At 46.6% G+C, this 19,348-nt stretch overlaps 1 protein-coding gene across 1 annotated transcript in view; it reads right to left on the bottom strand.

Moving 5' to 3' along the window:
- Nucleotides 1-19,348, bottom strand: part of TFAM (transcription factor A, mitochondrial) — a 103,746-nt gene that overhangs the window by 55,939 nt on the left and 28,459 nt on the right. The window contains exon 3 of the mRNA XM_029609771.1: nt 13,091-13,161. Within this exon, the coding sequence (XP_029465631.1) occupies nt 13,091-13,161 (71 nt within the window). The remainder of the gene's footprint in view (nt 1-13,090; nt 13,162-19,348) is intronic.

The raw sequence follows: 19,348 nt of genomic DNA on the forward strand, positions 1-19,348 counted from the left end.
GGCTCACCTTGTTGTTGCAGGGGGAGGTGAAGAGGTCCATGTCCAGGATCCCCCAGAGGCGGAAGATGCAACCTGCAATTGCTTGATACAGGGACCATTCTTAGGGCTGGAACGCTCGACTCAGTTGATCCACCATCCACATGGGCACCCCACCCCAAGGTGGAAGCATCCGTGGTAAGCACAACCTAGGTTGGGGGGGGAGGGGGGCTGAACGGTAAGCCCCTTCTCCAATTTGTCCGGAGTCTCCCACCACGATAGGGAGGTCTGGAGAAGCAGCTCGACTTGAAAGAGCACTCTAGAGGTCCTGGGTGGCTTGCTACCACTGAGACTGCAGGGTCCATTGAGCCCTCAGCATGTGTGAGCAAGCTGAAGGAGTAACATGGACAGAAACAGCCATGTGACCCAGTAAGCAAAGCAGAAGTCGGGCTGACACCTGTTAGCTTCAGCGGACTAGACTCACAAGAGACGCCAGAGTAAGTGCTCGATCGCAAGGAAGAATGGCTCAGACCTGGGACGTGTCCAGGCGGGCACCAATAAAGTGCAGCTGAGGCGAAGGGGTGAGATGGGATTTCGGGTAGTTGATGACAAAACCTAAGGGACTCCAGCACGTGAACGGTCAAGCATAGGAAGGGCCCCCTTGCAGGCGGCACTCTTGACCAGCCAGTCGTCCAAGTAGGGGAACACGTGAACCCCCAGGCGGCAGAGGTGTACACCCATTGCTGCCAGGTATTTGGTGAAGACCCATGGAGCCAAAGCTAGGTCAAATGGTAACACCTTCTATTGGAAATGGCTGATGCCAACAAGGAACCGTAGATACTTACTGTGACCGGGGAAGATCTCGATGTGGGTGTATGTGTCTTTGAGGTTAAAGAGAGCAAAGCCAGTCCCCTCTTTGCAGGAGGGGAATCAGGGAGTCCAGCAAGACCATCTTGAACTTTTCTCTTTACAGATATTTGTTCAAGGCCCTCAGATCCAAGATTGGGCGGAGCCTCCCTGTTCTCTTTGGAATCAGGAAATATCTAGAGTAGAACCCCTGTTGATGTAGCGGGATGGGTTCTACTGCTCTGACAATTACAAGGGCAGAGAGCTCTCTACAGAGAATTTCCTGATGCAGGGACTGGCCCCACAACATGCAGGGGCGAGAGTCCACGGGGACACCCAGAAAGTTTAACAGATACCCTTGATGAATGATGGACAGGACCCACTGCTCCGAGGTGACCTGTGGCCAGTGGTCCTGAAAGAGCCATAACAGACCTTGTTGTCAAGGGTACAGTCATGGGGCTTATGCTCCCTTGCAGCCAGTCAAAGGGGCCTTGTCGGGGAGGCAGCTGAGGTCTGGTGGTCCGCTGCTGACTAGAACAACCCCTAGAACCCACTCGCTGTGTCGAGCACACGAGGCCAGAGGGTAATATTTCCTCTGGCGATAGGACCTCCTGCTGCTCTGACTTCCTGGCAGAGGGTGTGATATACTGGCTGAGAGATGCTGGAGGGTCTCATGATGGTCCTTCAACCGAGCTACAGCATCTCTTATCTTGTCCCCAAACAGGTTCTCGCTTGTACAGGGCAAGTCCTCTGGCAGGAGGTCCGATGCTCGGAGCCACTCCATTCTAAGGGCACCAATGCCCACCGCCGCCACCCTAGCTGCTGTTTCAAACACATCGTAGGTGGAGCGCACCACATGTTTGCCACACTCCAAGCCTTGCTGGGCGACTGCAAAGGCAGCTTCCTACTGTTGCTGAGGGAGGCACTCCGACAACTCTTGAACTTACTTCCAGAGATTACAAGGGTACTGGGTCATGTACAGCTGGTAGGAAGCAATCCAGGCAATCAGCATAGTGCCCTGGTACACTTTCCTACCTAAGGCATTCAATGCCCGGTGTTCCTGACCTGGAGGCATGGGTGCGGCTACCCTTGGCATTCATGAGGGCGGACTCTACCACCACTGACTGGTACGGGAGCTGACGCCTGTCAAACCCCAAGGCCTGCTGTACCAAGTAGACCGCATCCATCCATCTTCTGGTTCACTGGAAGCACAGAGATGGGGGTGTTCTCAAATCCTGAGGAGTAATTGTTTAAAAATGTCATGGATGGGGATAGCCACGACCTCTTTGGGGCATCAACTGGAGAACTTCCAGCATCTTGTGGCGGGCATCCTTCTCCGTTAGGAGCTGGAAAGGAATGGACTCTGCCATAGCCCACACAAAGCCTGCAAAGGTTAGATCCTCTGGTGGGGTCTGACGCCTCTCATCTGGAGGAGACGGGTCCGAGGGAAGGTCTCCTGAGTCATCTGAAGAAGACTTGGAGGTATCATCGCCCCAGGGATCATATGGGGTGTCCTGCTAGCTGAAGTCACCTGGGGACCCTTGTGGAGGATCCCTGCCCAAGCCCCTCGGCTTTGGCAGTAAGGGCACTGGAGGCACTGAAGGCAGCATGGGCACCGGTGGCATTGGGGGCACAGAGGTCCCAGAGGAAGCAGGATTGGACTGGGCAAAACTGGGCATGGCACCAGAGTCCCCCTTGGCCATGAAACATCATCTTTCTCCGAAGGACCCACAATGGGGACGACTCCAGAGGGTGGGGGACCCGGCGGCTGCTGGAGCATCGAGGGACCCTCGGGCACCAATAGCAACTGCAAGGGCAAAACGGCCAAGAGAACATAGAGGCTCTCCAGCAGCGGCACTAAAATTGCAGGGGCAGACTCCAACAACAAAGGATGCACTGGTGGAGCTGGCAGTTTGATGCCTTGAAAGGCTCGGAGCACCACCTATTGTACACTAAGGTCCAGTTCCTCCTGAAAATCCACCAAAGATAGAATGGAAGGAGAAGGAGGAGGAAGCGGCGGCGACGTTACCGAAGCTTCCCCGGAGCGACAAGGAAGCTCAGTGCCAAGCACAGATATCAGTGGGGAACACCTAGGACTCCCATGCTCGATAGAGGTCGATGCCTCCTCTCCACAGGGTCGCTTCGGAGGCATCACGGTGGCCACCTGTGCCAACCCGAGCCTGGTACTGTGCAATGACTGTGCTTCTGAGGCTTCCCATGATGCTTGGCCCAGTCTTTCCCCGGCGCCAAGGATGGAGATGATCCTGAAGTCCTGGAATGTGATGATGCCGATGAAGGCCTATCTCCGGCCCCTCTTTCCCAAAAGGGCCCCAGTGGGGGAGTAGACACCGATGGATCAACGTCCATTGGTTCCCACTGGCCCTTGGGTGTCAAAGCGCCCGATGCCGGAGTTGAAGTATCAGATTTCCTAGATCAAAGAGCTTCTCGATCTTACCTAGCTGGGCCCAACGATCCTTGTGGGTCATTTAATCGCAAAGACTGCACCCCTCGATGTCGTGCAATGCCCTCAAGCACAGGATACAGACCTCGTGTGGATCCGTAATGGTCCACGGGAACTGGGGGTATCAGCAAAAACCCGATGCCATGAAAAAGAGCCGGTGAGCGGTTGATGACCGGCAGCCAACCAAGAGCGGCACTGTCGGGAATTGACCACAAAGAAGGAAAAACTTACCATGTTGCTCTATAGAAGTACTGATGGGGAAGAAGGGGGACCCAGCACAGAAAAAAATTGCAAAAAGAACCTGGAAAAACACTCTGAAAGAGAGCACAGCTCCACAACTGCGAGGTCAAAGCTGAGCGGAAAAGAAGAGATTGAAAGGGGACCCTGCATGGACGCGTGGATTAGTGGCAAGCTGGGCATGCTCAGTTTTCCGTGCTGGGCTCCAACTGATGATGTCATCCATGTGTGAGGACTACCATCCTGCTTATCCTAGGAGAAATGACTGCTTCATGGAGAAGCTGGTACAAGAATCAACAAGAAGGGAAACTATTTTAGACCTAGTCTTTAGTGAAACACAGGATTTGGTGCAAGAGTTAACAGTGCTGAAGCCACTTGGCAATAGTGATCACAACGTTATCAAATTTGACTTAATACCTTTAGGGAGCGCACTAAAGAAATCTACTGCAACAGCATTTAACTTTCAAAAAAGTGATGATTCAGAAAAACTGAAACAAATCTCAGTGAACTTGAAAGATGTACTAGGACAAAATGACAAACTAAGGAGTAGCAAATCAACTGGATCAGATGGTATAAATCCCAGAGTGCTGAAAGAACTGAGAAATGAAATTGAAAATCTGCTATTTGAAATTTGTAAACTATCAGTACACTAGCTGTACCCGGCCACGCGTTGCAGTGGCAGAGCCAGGTTAAGTGGAAAAGAAAGAAAAGAGAATGGGGATAACCGCCCCCTGCCCCCCCCCAACATGGACGCAAGAACATCCCCACGCCCGCCCCCCCCCCCCCCGCAGGCCCGCCGATACCTGTCAAAAATGGTAGTCGGTGGAGTGGGCGTTCGTTCCAGCATGGAAGTATTAGCGCCAGGCCCTTGGCAGCCAGCACTGAAACTGTCTCCGACGGCTGTTAGAACTTACTCGTCAGTGGGGTGGAGCAATGGGAGCGGTCATCTCGCTCAGATAGTAAGGGCGAAGGTGCGCCGGTTGCCAGTCCAGAAAATGGTGTCGACGGGCCCTCGCCCTTACTTTGTCACATGGGCTACTGCCGCCATTGGCGTTCCCAAGTGTCCTAGTAAGGGACAGAGCCGTCGGCGCCATTTTGATTGCTGGCAGCCGACGGCCGTAGTGTATGCGATGTGTCACGGAGCGGTGTTGCCCCCCCCAAGCTGGTGCAGCCGGAACTATTCTGCCGTTTTGCGTGCGTTCTGAGGGTGTGGGCAGTAAGTAGAAAAGTCATGGGTGTGGGGGGTGTGAGGAGGGTGTTTTTGTGCGAGTTCGAAGGGTGTGGGAATAGCAAACATGTGGCGTGTGAGTGGCCTCCTGGTGTAGCATGCTGGAATTTTGTCGGTTTGTGTGTGTTTTGGGAGGGTGTGTGAAGTAAGTACAATTGCATGTGTGCGGGGGGTGTGAGGAGGGTGGATTTGTGTCTGGTTGGAGGGTGTGTGAATCCCAAACATTGGTCACGTGTGTGTGGGGTGTGAGCGTTTGTGCAAGGCGTAAGACCTTGCGCTTACGTCCAGCAGATGTCGCTGTTTTGTGGAACCAAATTTTAAAACTTTTTTACCAGCCCCTGGTGTGACATATATGTAACGTAAGTGTAGAATAACCTTGCCGTATGTGAGGTGAAGCTTGTGTCCAAATTTGAAAGCAATCGGTTCATGCGTTGCTGTGGCTGAGCCTGGTTAAGTTGAAAAAACAGAACAGGGCAGTAAAGGTTACAGTTTGTGTTTTTTTGGGGGTTTTTTTGTACCCCAAATGAACAGCACCAGCAAAGAATAGTTTAAATATGCAAGCACACCAATGGTTTGGGGGTTTGGTGGGCTTGCCAGTCTCTTTACACCCGAAAGAAGTATTGTTACATATTCCTGTATCCCAAGACCAGCACGCGCATAGCCAATTGCTCCGGGCAGTGGCGCATGCGGTGAGAGGGGAAATTGCTCTGAGATGGAAGGATCCTAGTGCACCCACTCTGTCCGACATGTTGCGGAGATTGAAATGGATTTATTATATGGAATATTTGACGGCTATTCGAAGAGACAACTTGGCTAAGTTGGGTAAAGTATGGCACTTATATTCGCAGTGGTCTGATTCTGCCTCACACTGCTCCACGAGCACATGATAGCGGAGCCTTTATTATTGTTTTTCACTTTGGTTTAAAGATTATTCATTCGTTATACTTTATTATACTCTGTTTATGTTATTATTTTTGGGTATATGGGGGAGGGGAGAAAAATGGTGGAAACCAATGGGGGATATGCAAGATATTCGTGATTCAGACTATAAGTTCATCGCAGTGTTGGTTGATGGTTTTATATACAATGGGTTAGTTTGTCTCTGTATTAGACTGCATTGCTTGTTGTTTTTTATGAAGTGTGTATTGGTTTTCCTGTCAATAAACATACAATTACAAAAAAATATGCAAGCACACCTTCCTGGCCCCCCCCCCCCCCAACCCGGCGAAATAGAGCAACCCACGCTACAGCCCCCCTCTCGGGAGACGTGGAGAATGAGTGCCCCCCACCCCCGTGAAAAACGCATTGTGGAAAATAAGAACGGTCCCCCACCGTGCTCCTCCCCGGCTACCTGTGTAAACTGCCAGCCAGTGGCGAGGGTGTGTGCTAGGGTTTGTTCCGCCGGCTGCCATGTCGCAAAACTTCACCGGTGAAAGTGGTGCGTCATGATTCCTGACATAGTAAGGGCAAATGTCCGCTGAGGATATGGCGCCGACGGGCTCTTGCCCTTACTATGTCACATGGTGTACCGACGTCATTGTTGTCTCCGTATAGCATAGTAAGGGCAAGGTCCGCCGGCGCCATTTTGGTTGCTGGCATCTGACGGCCCTACTGAATGCGATGTGTCCCGGACCGTTCCTGTGGTGCCGGTGGAGAAGCACGGACTTGTTTCAGGTGTAGTGTGTGATCGGAGTGCAGTGCGTGGGTGGGTGGAAGAGGGTACTTTAATTTAAATTCGGAGGGTGTGTGAAATGCGTGGCTTCCCAATGTAGCAGCCAGAAATCCGTGTTTTGGTGTGTTTTGGGAGGGTGGGTGAAGTAAGTGACATTGGCAGGCGTGTGGGTGGGGGTGTGTGGTGTGATGAGTGTGGATTTCTGTGTGTTATGAGGGAGTGTGAATGAAAGACAATAGCCCTGTGTGGGGGTGGGGTGTGGTGTGTGAGTGTGTGTGAAAGGTGTAAGAGGTTGCGCTTGCGGCCACCAGATGTCGCTGTTTTGTGTAAGCAATTTTTAAACTTGTATTACCTGTCACAGGTGTGACCTATATGTAATGTAAGTGTATAAGATCCTTCCCGTATGGGAAGTGAATGTTGTGTGCAAATTTGAACGCATTCGGTTAAGCGGTTGGTGAGATTAGCGACGACGTACAAACTATTTAACATTTTTATTTATATAGATTATTTATGGAACCAGAAGACTAGAGGGTTGCCAATGTAAAGCCGATTTTTAAAAAGGGATCCAGGGGTGATCCAGGAAACTATAGATCAGTGAATCTTATGTCTGTGCCAGACAAATTTGCTACATTTGTTTTGAGTGGATAAAGATGAGCCAGTTGATATAATGTATTTGGATTTTCAGAAAGAATTTGACAAAGTACTTTATGAGAGATTTCTTAGGAAATTATAAAGTCATGGGATTGGGGAAGTGTTCTCTTGTGGATTGCCAACTGGTTAAAAGATAGAAAACAGAGAGTAGGGCCTAAATGTAAATTTTCCCAGTGGAAAAAGGTGAATAGTGGAGTGCCCCAGGGATCTGTTCTGAAACCACTTCTTTTTAATATAAACAATCTGGAAATGGGAACAAGTGAGGTGATCAAATTTGCCGATGACACACAATTATTCAAAGTAGTTAAATCACAAGAGGACTGTGAGAAACTGCAAAAGGACACTGCAAAACTGGGAGACTGGGCATGCAAATGGCAAATGAAATTTAATGTGGACAAGTGCAAAGTCATGAACTTAGGGAAGAGTAACTCAAATTATGTCTACACACTACAAGGTTCCACGTTAGGAGTCACCACTCAGGAAAAGGATCTAGGTGTCATCGTTGAAAATATGTTAAAAATCTTCTGCTCAGTGAGCAGCAGCAGCAGCTAAGAAAGCAAATAGAATGCTAGGGATTATTAGGAAAGGAATGGAGAATAAAACAGAGACTATCATAATGTCTCTGTATTGCTCTGTGGTGCAACCTCAGCTTGATTATTGTGGGCAGTTCTGGTCACTCCATCGCAAAATAGATACAGCAGAATTAGAAAAGGTTTAGAGAAGGGTGACCAAAATGATAAAGGGGATGGAACAATTCCCCTATGAAAAAAGGCTAAAGAGGCTAGGACTCTTCCGCTTGAAGAAGAGTCGGATGAGGGGAGATATGATAAGAGGACTATAAAATAATGAGTGGAATGGAACGAGTAATCACTAATTAGTTGTTTAATATTTTGAAAAGTACAAAGACTATGAGGGAAAGATGAAGTTAAAACTAATAAGATTCCATATTATCCCTGACAACTGAAAAACAGAATGTTAATACAAACAAAAAACACACTTTGAAATGTTTGTTTGCTAATGCTAGAAGTCTAAGAAGTAAGATGGGAGAGTTAGAGTGTAGAGCAGTGAATGACGACAGACAATTGGCATCTCAGGGACATGGTAGAAGGAGGATAACCAATGGGATAGTGCTATACCAGGGTACAAATTATATCGCAATGATAGAAAGAAGCAATTTGGTGGCAGGGTGGCGCTTTATGTCCGGAATGGCATAGAGTCCAACAGGATAAAGATCCTGCAAGAGACTAAATGCACAATCGAATTTTTATGGGTAGAAATCCCTTGTGTGTTGGGGACGAGTATAGCGATAGGAGTATACTACCGTCCAACTGGCCAAAATGATGAAATGAATAGTGAAATGCTAAGTGAAATTAGGAAAGCTAACCAAATTGGTAGTGCAGTAATAATGGAAGATTTCAATTACCCCAAATATTGACTGGATATATGTAACATCAGGACATGCTAAAGAGATAAGGTTTTATGGAGCAATTGGTTCAGGAACTGACAAGAAAGGGATCTAATTCTCAGTGGAGACTAGAATCTGGTGAGAGAGGTAATAGTGGTGGGGCCCACTTGGCAATAGTAATCATAACATGATCAAATTTGAATTAATGACAAGCAGGGGGCCAGTAAGTAAATCCATGGCTCTAGCACTAAAGTTTAAAAAAGAAAATGTTGTCAAAGTGAGGAAAACAGTTATAAAAAAACAAAACCCCCCCAAAAACTGAAAGATAAAGCTACAAAAGTATAGAGTGTGCAACAGGCATGGACATTGGGTAGTTTTGGGTTTCCTTTTTAGAAGAATTAATCGTTTTGACTGGGACTCACACTATGCTCTTTTTGCTTCATTGTTTAAAAATACCATCTTAGAAGCGCAGTCCAGATGTATTCCACGCATTAAGAAAGGTGGAAGGAAGGCCAAATGATTGCTGGCATGATTAAAAAGTGAGGTGAAAGAGGCTATTTTAGCTAAAAGATCTTCATTCAAAAATTGAAGAAGGATCCATCAGAGGAAAATAGGATAAATCCTAAACATTAGCAAGTTAAATGTAAGACATTAATAAGCCAGGCTAAGACAGAATTTGAAAAGAAATTGGCCATAGAGGCAAAAACTCATAAAAATTTTTAAAATATATCCAAAGCAGAAAGCCTGTGAGGCAGTTGGTTGAACCTTTAGATGATTGAGGGGTTAAAGGGGCACTCAGCTAAGACAAGGCCATTGTGGAAAGACTAAACAAATTCTTTGCTTCAGTGTTTACTGAAGAGGATGTTGGAGAGATACCCGTACCAGACGGTTTTCAAAGTTGATGATTCAGATGTACTGAACTAAATTATAGAGAACCTTGAAGATGTAGTAGGCCAGGCTGCAAACTGAAGAGTAGTAAATCGCCTGGACTAGATGTTAGACACCCCAGGGTTCTGAAAGAACTCAAAAATGAAATTTCAAACCTATTAGCAAAAATTTGTAACCTATCCTTGAAATCATCCATTGTACCTAAAGATTGGAGGGTGGCCAATGTAACCCAGATATTTAAAAAGGGCTGGGAAAGAGCAAACTTTTGTTATAAATTTTGCTGTTTGATCCGTGTATGTTCATTCAAACTTTAATAAATATAGTTGCCCCCCCCCCCCCAAAAAAAAAAGGGCTCCAGGGGAGATCCAGGAAATTCTAGACCTGTGAGCCTGACTTCAGTGCCAGAAAAAATCGTTGAAACTATCGAAGAATAAAATCACAGAACATTTAGACAGACATAGTTTAATGGAACACAGTCAGCATGAATTTACCTAAGGGATGTCTTGCCTTACTAATCTACATTTTTTTGAAAGGGTGAATAAACATGTGGACAAAGGTGAACCAGATGTGGTGTATTTAGATTTTCAGAAGGCGTTTGACAAAGTCCCTCATGAGGGGCTTCTAAGAAAACTAAAAGGTCATGGGATAGGAGGCGATATCCTTTTGTGGATTGCAAACTGGTTATAAGACAAGAAACAGAGAGTATGATTAAATGGCCTGTTTTCACACAGTGGAAAAATGTAAACAGTGGCGTGCCTCAGGGATCTGTACTAGGACCGGAGCTTTAGAATATATTTATAAATGATCTGGAAAGGGGCACGACGAGTGAGGTGTTTAAATTTGTGGATGATGCAAAATTATGGAGAGTAGTTAAAGCTCAAGTGGATTGTGATAAATTGCAGGAGGACCTTGTGAGACTGGATGATTGGGCATCCAATTGGCAGATGAAATTTAATGTGGACAAATGTTAGGTGATGCAGTTAGGGAAAAATAACTCTTGCTGTGGTCAGACAATGTTAGGTTCCACATTAGGAGTTACCACCCAGGAAAGAGATCTAGGTGACATAGTGAATACATTGAAATCGCCGGCTCAGTGTGCTGTGGCAGTCAAAAAAGCAAACAATGTTAGGAATTATTAGGAAGGGGTGGCAAATAAAACAGTGGATGTCATAATGCCTCTGTATCACTCCATGATGAGAGAGCATCTTGAATAGTGTCTGTAGTTCTGGTTGCCGCATTTCAAAAAAGATATAGTTGCACTGGAGAAAATACAGAGAAGGGTGACCAAAATGATAAATGGCTCCCCTTATCAGGAAAGGCTAAAGAAGTTAGGGCTGTTCAGCTTGGAGAAGAGACGACTGAGGGGGGAATATTTTAGAGGTCTACAAAATCATGAACTGACTTGAATGGATAAATGTGAATCAGTTATTTACTCTTTCAGATAATACAAGGACTGGGGGCACACCATGAAGTTAGCAAGTAGTTCATTTAAAACTAATCGGAGAAAATTCTTTTTCAATCAACGCATAATTAAGCTCTGGAATTCATTGCCAGAGGATGTGATTATGACAATTAGTGTTGCTGGGTTTAAAAAAGGTTTGGATAAGTTCCTAGAGCAAAAGTCCATAAACTGCTACTAATCAATAAAGATTAGTAGCTTGGAATCTATTGATTTAATGTTTGGGTAATTGCCAGGTTCTTGTGGCCTGGTTTGGCCTCTGTTGGAAACAGGATGCTGGGCTTGATGGACTCTTGGTCTGACCCAGCATGGCAATTTCTTATGCTCTTATCTTACTTCCATACTAGCCGTAACTTTATACCCTTCAATTTGGAGCTGATAATTCTCCCAAGTTCTTCCCACTTGCAATACCTCTGTCTTTTTAGAATTCAAGACCAAAAGGTTCTCTCTCAACCAGCAGCTAACTGCCAACATACAAAGCTCCAGATGTCCAAGAACTAAATCTGGCACAGGTCCCAAAGGGACTAGAATTGGGACATTGTCTGCTTACATAAAAAGAGTGAAACCAAAAGACTGGACAATACTGCCTATAGGGGCCAAATATATATTAAATAGTAAGGGGAACTTCACAGATTGTTCTACATTCCTGAGAGAAACACCCTTGAAACTGAATCAAATGCACATGCATCCTATTTTACAAAAAACTTCTAATCCAATTTAAAACTTGTCCCTCTAACCCTAGGGCCTGACAGCTTGACACAAGAATTGCATGACCCACTAAATCAAACACACCTGACAGATCCAAAAAGAACAATCAAAACTATGTGCCTTTTATCCAAATGGGGTAGCACAGTGTGTGCCCTTTATTCAAATGGGGTAGCTCATGAGCATATGGACATATTACGTTTGCTTTTAACTAAAAAGTTTCATTACAATAAAATCTTTTTATCTATAGTTGTTTTTATAAAAAATCACTTAAATATTTTCTTTATGATGCAATCCTAGTTGCTATAGCTGGCATGCCCTTCTTAGCCCCATTTAGTGTTGGGTCAGGGTGACTTGTAGCATTCTTCTTCAATTTTCACCGTTCTGAAGAATAGCATGTCACTGTGTGGAAGCCAAGCTAAATAAAATTCTCTCCACTATGCCCTCCATCTCCAGGCCCCTCTCTGGTGAATGGGACACCGATCGATTTAGATGGTCTTCAATTTGCTAATTAGGAGATAGAATATTCTGGCTACTGCATGCATGAGAATGGTCAATGAGGCTCAAAGTTCTAGAAACTTTGACATAAGTTTTCCATGCCAGGCTCCATTCGATGTCACCCATGTATGAGGACTGCCATCCTGCTTGTCCTTGGAGAAAAAGAGTTACATGGTCATAATGACATTGAAGGAAGTTAACCTGTGCAGGTGAAATTTCAACAGATTACAGTGGAGAAAGACAGTTCAGTGGGAGTCCTGTAACGAGCAAGTTGCAGTAGTCTAAGTAAGAGGTGATAAGAGTATGGATGAATGTTTTGGTAGCTGCTCAGAAAGGAAGGGACAAATTTTAGAGATGTTATAGAGGAAGCAACAACACACTTTAGTAGTGTTTTGGATGTATGTAAAGAAGAAGAGAGAGGCATCAAAGATGATTCTATAGTTACAGGTCAAGACAACAGATGACAGCACCATCCAACAGAGAGAGGGGAAGAGGAAAAATGATTTTAGGGGGCAAAACAAGAAGTTCCATCTTGGCTATGTTAAGATTAAAATGGAAGTGGGACATCCAGGCAGCAATGACAGACAAGCAGGCTGAAATTTGGAACTGGATTCTTGGTGAACATTTTTTGGATTTTAGAAATTTCTTTTGAAATAAAGTCCATTGTTCTGCAAACACAGGCTTTTCCACCAGAAGTATAGAAATAAGGAATACGACAGCTGAGAAGAACTTCAAAGCCCATCTAGTCTGTCCAACTCTATTTCTGGCTGCAGTGCAATAGACTCCACTTGATCTTTGGCATTTTCCTCACTTCTTCATAATTAAACTTGTCGATTTTAATCAAAACGTGTTTAAAAAAAAATACTTCCACTTTTAATTTTACTATCTGAAGATTTCAGAAAAGTTGGTCCTTTAGAAGGTATCATAACTCACCAACAACTCACCTACAAGACCAAAAGTGACATTGCAACTAAAAGGAATGCCATGTATATAACAGTCAGTAGGAAATGACAAAGTATTCTTAGAGGCAACACCAATAGAAAGTCACACAAATCCACACTTACTTGTTTCTGGGAGGCTGGAAGTTCCTTCCAGGCTAAGCCAATTTTTTTGGCTAATTCCCCAAGTTTCAAATCTGTAAAATTAAGATAAAAATAAACTATTAGACTCTTGAAAATATCTCATTTCAGATTTTCAGTTTGACATTTATAGGACAATAAAGGCCTTATTTACTAAACGTTTCTCCCAAAAACACAGAATGGAAAAAAGCTTAGTAAATCAGGCCCAGAGAGCATTATTTACTAAAGCTCACCGTGTCTAGTGTACTTTTGCTTGCCATTATCTACTAGATAAATGAAGCTTGACCGACATGCCGCAAATGTGCGGTAGAGAGCAGCTCTACTACACATGAGCACGTCTGTCAGAGCTTGCCTGTAACAAAAATGGCGCTGGGAGGAGCAGTAGCGGCGGCAGAGGCGAGGAGTGGCGGTGGCGGTGGCGAGGAGCAGTAGCGGCGGCGCGCGCGAGGGAGGGAGGGACCTCCCCCGGAGATCTTCAGATGTGCCATCCGAAGGGGTTGTGAATGAGCTGAGAGAGGGGGAGTGACTGAGGGGAGGGAGGGGAAATGGACCAAAAAATTTTTTTAATGTAGCCTGTTGTTACGGGCTTAACGGCTAGTTTTTACATAAAATACAGAATATAAAGATACTGAGCAAACTGCTCAGTAAGAGAGATTACAGTAGCCAATTATCCTTTGGTTTTTACTCTGATGTAGAATATGACTAGCAGCCAGAGCCCTCCTTAGCATAAACTGTTTGAAGAGACATTTTAGCCATTCAAAGCAAACTAAGCTGAATATCTGCACATCATGCAGTACTAAAATACAACATTGTTCTCTTTTTGGAGGTACACAAAGTTATGCTCTCTGCAAATTTAAAGCCTGCTTGCTTGAACTGCCTCAACTCGTCTACAAAGCCAATAAGCTTATGTATTAGGAACACTGTTGGTGTGGTGAGGGTGGGGAGGATAGTAAACAAGCTTTCCTGGTATAGGTCAATCCCAGAATTTATAAATTAATTTTCTTCTTTTTGAAGTGCTCAGAACTATATAGTGCCATGTACCTGTACATAACCAACTTTTTGAGTTGGTTAGGTTCAAATATCTCTTCAAATAGCATTCTGTGGATCCTATGTATTAAAATTCATGCTATATTTTGTAACATAGTAACGATGGCAGAAAAGGACCAAATGGTCCATCCAGTCTGCCCAGAAAGTTTCTTATGGTAGTAACTGCTGCACTGTGAGGGTTACCCCATGTTTCTGTTAAGGGCGGTAACTGCTGCTCAGTGCTACTATCCCCAAGCCTTATGATAACTCATAAAAAATTACTGCTAGTAGCATTTTTACTGGGTGATGTGCCTTCTTGAAAATTCAGACAGTGCTGCTTGACGTGTTTTGCTTATGGACTTGGCTGTAGAACATAAGAACATAAGAAAATGCCATACTGGGTCAGACCAAGGGTCCATCAAGCCCAGCATCCTGTTTCCAACAGTGGCCAATCCAGGCCATAAGAACCTGGCAAGTACCCAAAAACTAAGTCTATTCCATGTTATCATTGCTAATGGCAGTGGCTATTCTCTAAGTGAACTTAATAGCAGGTAATGGACTTCTCCTCCAAGAACTTATCCAATCCTTTTTTAAACACCACTATACTAACTGCACTAACCACATCCTCTGGCAACAAATTCCAGGAGTTTAATTGTGCGTTGAGTAAAAAAGAACTTTCTCCGATTAGTTTTAAATGTGCCCCATGCTAACTTCATGGAGTGCCCCCTAGTCTTTCTACTATCCGAAAGAGTAAATAACCAATTCACATCTACCCGTTCTAGACCTCTCATAATTTTAAACATCTCTATCATAGCCCCCCCTCAGCCTTCTCTTCTCCAAGCTGAAAAGTCCTAACCTCTTTACTCTTTCCTCATAGGGGAGCTGTTCCATTCCCTTTATCATTTTGGTAGCCCTTCTCTGTACCTTCTCCATCGCAATTATATCTTTTTTGAGATGCGGCGACCAGAATTGTACACAGTATTCAAGGTGCGGTCTCACCATGGAGCGATACAGAGGCATTATGACATTTTCCGTTTTATTCACCATTCCCTTTCTAATAATTCCCAACATTCTGTTTGCTTTTTTGACTGCCGCAGCACACTGAACCCTTATGTCTGCGTATCAGTATCCCAAACCGTATCAGTCAGGGCCCGTGATGGTTGTCGTCTGAATCCAATTCCCCTTTTTTCCCCCTCCTCCCTTCCCTTCAAAGCAGAGAGTGATGTTGCAGAAGCGTCAAAAACATCAAGACTTATTGGTTAAGGGTAGTGATCCCCATGCCTTTTAAGAGTAGCAACTGCCGCACCAGCAAGTTACCCCCATGCATGCTTTTCTTAATATCTGTCCTCTAGTCTTTAGGAATCCAATGTTTATCCCATGCCCTTTTGCATTCTTTGACTATTTTTGTATTTACTACCTCCTCTGGAAGGGCATTCCAGGCAATCGCCACCCTCTCCGTGAAGAAATACTTCCTGATGTTGGTTCAGAGTCATCCCTCCCTGGAGTTTCACTTCATGACCCCTAGTTCTACTGACTCCTTTCCAATGGAAAAAGTTTGAAGTTCATGCGCCACGAAAACATTTCAGCTATCTGAAGGTCTTATATCTCCCAGGCACCTCCTCTCTTCCAGGGTATACATTTTTAGATCCTTCAGCCTCTCCTCATAAGTCTTCCGATACAGGCCCCACACCATTTTGGTGGCCATCTCTGGCCCACCTCTATCCTTTTTGAGATACGGGCTCCAATATGGAACACTAAAAATGTTGGGATTACTACCTGATAATCCCCTTTTCCTTAGTGTAGACAGATGGACTCAGAACAAATGGGATAGTATCCGCGTGCTAGCAGTTGGAGACGGATCTGACGTCAGCACGGGGGTGTATATATCCCCACAGGAAGCGTGGCTATTCAGTAATCTTCCTTGCAAAAGCTGTTATAGATGTGTGTACTGACGCTCAGTTAAAAAGTGAAACAGGATTCCCCTGACCGATTGATAGTAGCTGGAGACCGCCAGCATTCCCAACCGGAGGCGTGGACACCTGGTAGAGTGTACGCTCTTATGGAAACAGATGACATGGCTTACCTTGAATCGGTGATACCCATGTACGCAGGCAGCTGGGCGGGATGCTGAGTCCATCTGTCTACACTAAGGAAAAGGGGATTATCAGGTAGTAATCCCAACATTTCCTGGCGTGTAGCCAGATGGACTCAGAACAAATGGGATGTACAAAAGCTTTACTCCCAGCCTGGGCGGGAGGCTGCCTGAGGCCCATGTAGTACCGCCCTCGCAAATGCCGAGTCCTCCCTGGCCTGGACATCCAGACGGTAGAACCTGGAGAAGGTATGGAGGGAGGACCACGTCGCCGCTTTACAGATTTCCGCAGGCGATAGCATCCTGGATTCTGCCCAAGATGCTGCTTGTGCTCTGGTAGAATGAGCCTTGACTTGTAGAGGCGGAGACTTCCCAGCCTCTACGTACGCTGCTCTGACAACTTCTTTAATCCAGCGGGCGATGGTGGGCCGCAAGGCCGCTTCACCTAGCTTCTTCCCGCTGTACAGGACGAACAGATGGTCCGTCTTTTGTAGGTCTTGTGTAAGTTCCAAATATCTGGGCAGCAATCTGCCAATGTCGAGATGGCATAATAAACGCCCTTCTTCAGATTTCTTCAGACCCGCCGTGGTAGGCAAGGATATGGTTTGATTAAGATGAAACTGTGAAACCACCTTAGGCAAAAAGGAGGGAACCGTATGAAGATGGATAGCCTCCGGAGTGATTCTGAGAAAGGGATCACGGCAGGACAATGCTTGTAGTTCTGAGATGCGGCGGGCTGAACATACAGCCAGCAAGTACACCATCTTCAAGGTTAGAGAACGAAGAGACAGGCCCCGAAGGGGTCTGAAGGTGGATCCCGCGAGGAAATCCAAAACAAGGTTGAGGTTCCACAGAGGCACAGGCCACTTCAGTGGCAGACGAATATGCTTGACTCCTTGCAGGAAGCGAGAAACATCTGGGTGCTAGGCGATGGTCTTGCCATCCCTCCTGGGACCATAGCAAGACAGCGCAGCCACCTGAACCTTGATGGAGCTGAGGGACAGACCCTTCTGAAGTCCTTCCTGCAGGAAATCCAACACAATAGGGATTGTGGGTGCATGTGGATTGGTGCCGTGAGTATCACGGCACCAATCCACATGCACCCACAATCACACCATTGGTGTGATACTCACGAGAGTATCACACCATGCTTCAAATACTCTCCAGATCCGGATGTATGTGAGGGATGTGGAAAACTTGCGAGCTCGGAGGAGGGTATCAATCACGGGCTCCGAGTAACCCCTCTTCTTTAGTCTAGCCCTCTCAAGGGCCATACCGTAAGAGAGAATTGAGCCGGATCCTCGTGAAGAATGGGACCTTGATGTAGAAGGTCCCGGAGAGGAGGCAGGGGAAGAGGCTCCCCTGCCAGTAGTCTTCTCATGTCCGCGTACCAGGGTCGTCTTGGCCAGTCTGGCGCCACTAGAAGAACTAGGCCCCGGTGCCTCTGAATCTTGCGGATGACAGCGCCTAGCAGAGGCCACAGGGGAAAGGCGTACAGTAGAGTCCCTGGAGGCCATGGCTGAACCAGGGCATCGATTCCGTGTGAGAACGGGTCGCGCTTGCGGCTGAAGTAGCTGGGTACTTGAGCGTTGGACTTGTCCGCCAGTAAATCCATGTCCGGAATCCCCCAACGATCCACAATCATCTGGAAGGCCATGGGTGAGAGCTGCCACTCTCCCGGATTTAGGCTTTCTCTGCTGAGGAAGTCTGCTGTGGTATTGTCCTTCCCGGCAATGTGGATGGCGGAGATGTCCTGAAGATTCACCTCTGCCCAAGTCATCAGAGGGGCGATCTCCAGAGATACCTGTCGGCTTCTGGTTCCGCCCTGACGGTTGATGTATGCCACCGTGGTGGCGTTGTCGGACATCACTCTGACTGCTCTGTTCTTCAGTCTATGAGCAAATCGAAGGCATGCCAATCGGACTGCCCGGGCCTCTAGACAGTTGATGTTTCACGCTGACTCTTCCCTGTTCCACCGCCCTTGTGCGGTGAGTTCTTCGCAGTGTGCTCCCCGGCCGCTCAGGCTGGCATCTGTGGTGAGCAAGATCCACGTGGGTGAGGACATCTTCGACCCCCGGCTCATGTGGTTGGACTGCAACCACCACCGTAACTGGGTCCGCACTCTGGCTGGTAGAGGTAGGTGCGTGGAGTAGTTCCGTAGACGGGGGCTCCAGCGAGAGAGCAGGGCGTGTTGTAGAGGTCTCATATGGGCCCTTGCCCAAGGTACCACTTCCAGGGTGGATGCCATGAGACCAAGAACCTGCAGATAATCCCAGGCTGTGGGCCGACTTGCTCCCATCAAATACTGGATACGCTGCTGAAGTTTCAACTTTCTCTTGGTTGTGAGACTGACTGTGTCTGCCCGGGTGTCGAACTGTACTCCCAGGTATTCCAGTGACTGGGAAGGCTGTAGGCAGCTCTTGCTGAGGTTGATTACCCAGCCCAAGCTTTCCAGAAGGGCTATCACTCTGTCGGTGGTCCGAAGGCTCTCCTCTCGTGATTTCTCCCTGATCAGCCAATCGTCTAGGTAGGGATGGACCAGTATTCCTTCCCGCCTGAGTGCCGCCGCTACCACTACTACCACCTTGGTGAATGTCCGTGGTGAAGTTGCCAATCCGAAGGGCAGAGCCCAAAACTGGAAGTGGCGGCCTAGAACCTTGAAGCATAGATAGTGCTGATGATCCGGATGGATCAGGATATGCAGGTATGCCTCTGACAGGTCTAATGCCGTGAGGAATTCTCCTGGCTGTACTGCGGCCTTGACGGAGCGTAGAGTTTCCATGCGAAACCTCGGTACCCGTAAGTATTGATTGACTGACTTGAGGTCCAGGACAGGCCGAAAGGTACCCCCTTTCTTGGGTACCATGAAATAAATGGAATAATGTCCAGAATTCACTTCCCAGGCAGGTACTGGGATGATGGCTTTCAAGGACAGGAGCCTCGCCAGGGTAGCTGCCAATGCTGCCTTCTTGTGTGTGGGACATGAAGATTCCACAAACTTGTCCGGAGGGAGATGATGAAAGTCCAGATAATATCCCTCCCGGATAACGGCGAGGACCCACTGGTCCGATGTAATCTCGACCCATCTGGGGTAGAAGAGGGTTAACCTGCCCCCTATGGCTCCG

The sequence above is a fragment of the Rhinatrema bivittatum genome, chromosome 7 (genome assembly GCF_901001135.1).
Source record: "Rhinatrema bivittatum chromosome 7, aRhiBiv1.1, whole genome shotgun sequence".
Classification (NCBI taxonomy): Eukaryota; Metazoa; Chordata; class Amphibia; order Gymnophiona; family Rhinatrematidae; genus Rhinatrema; species Rhinatrema bivittatum.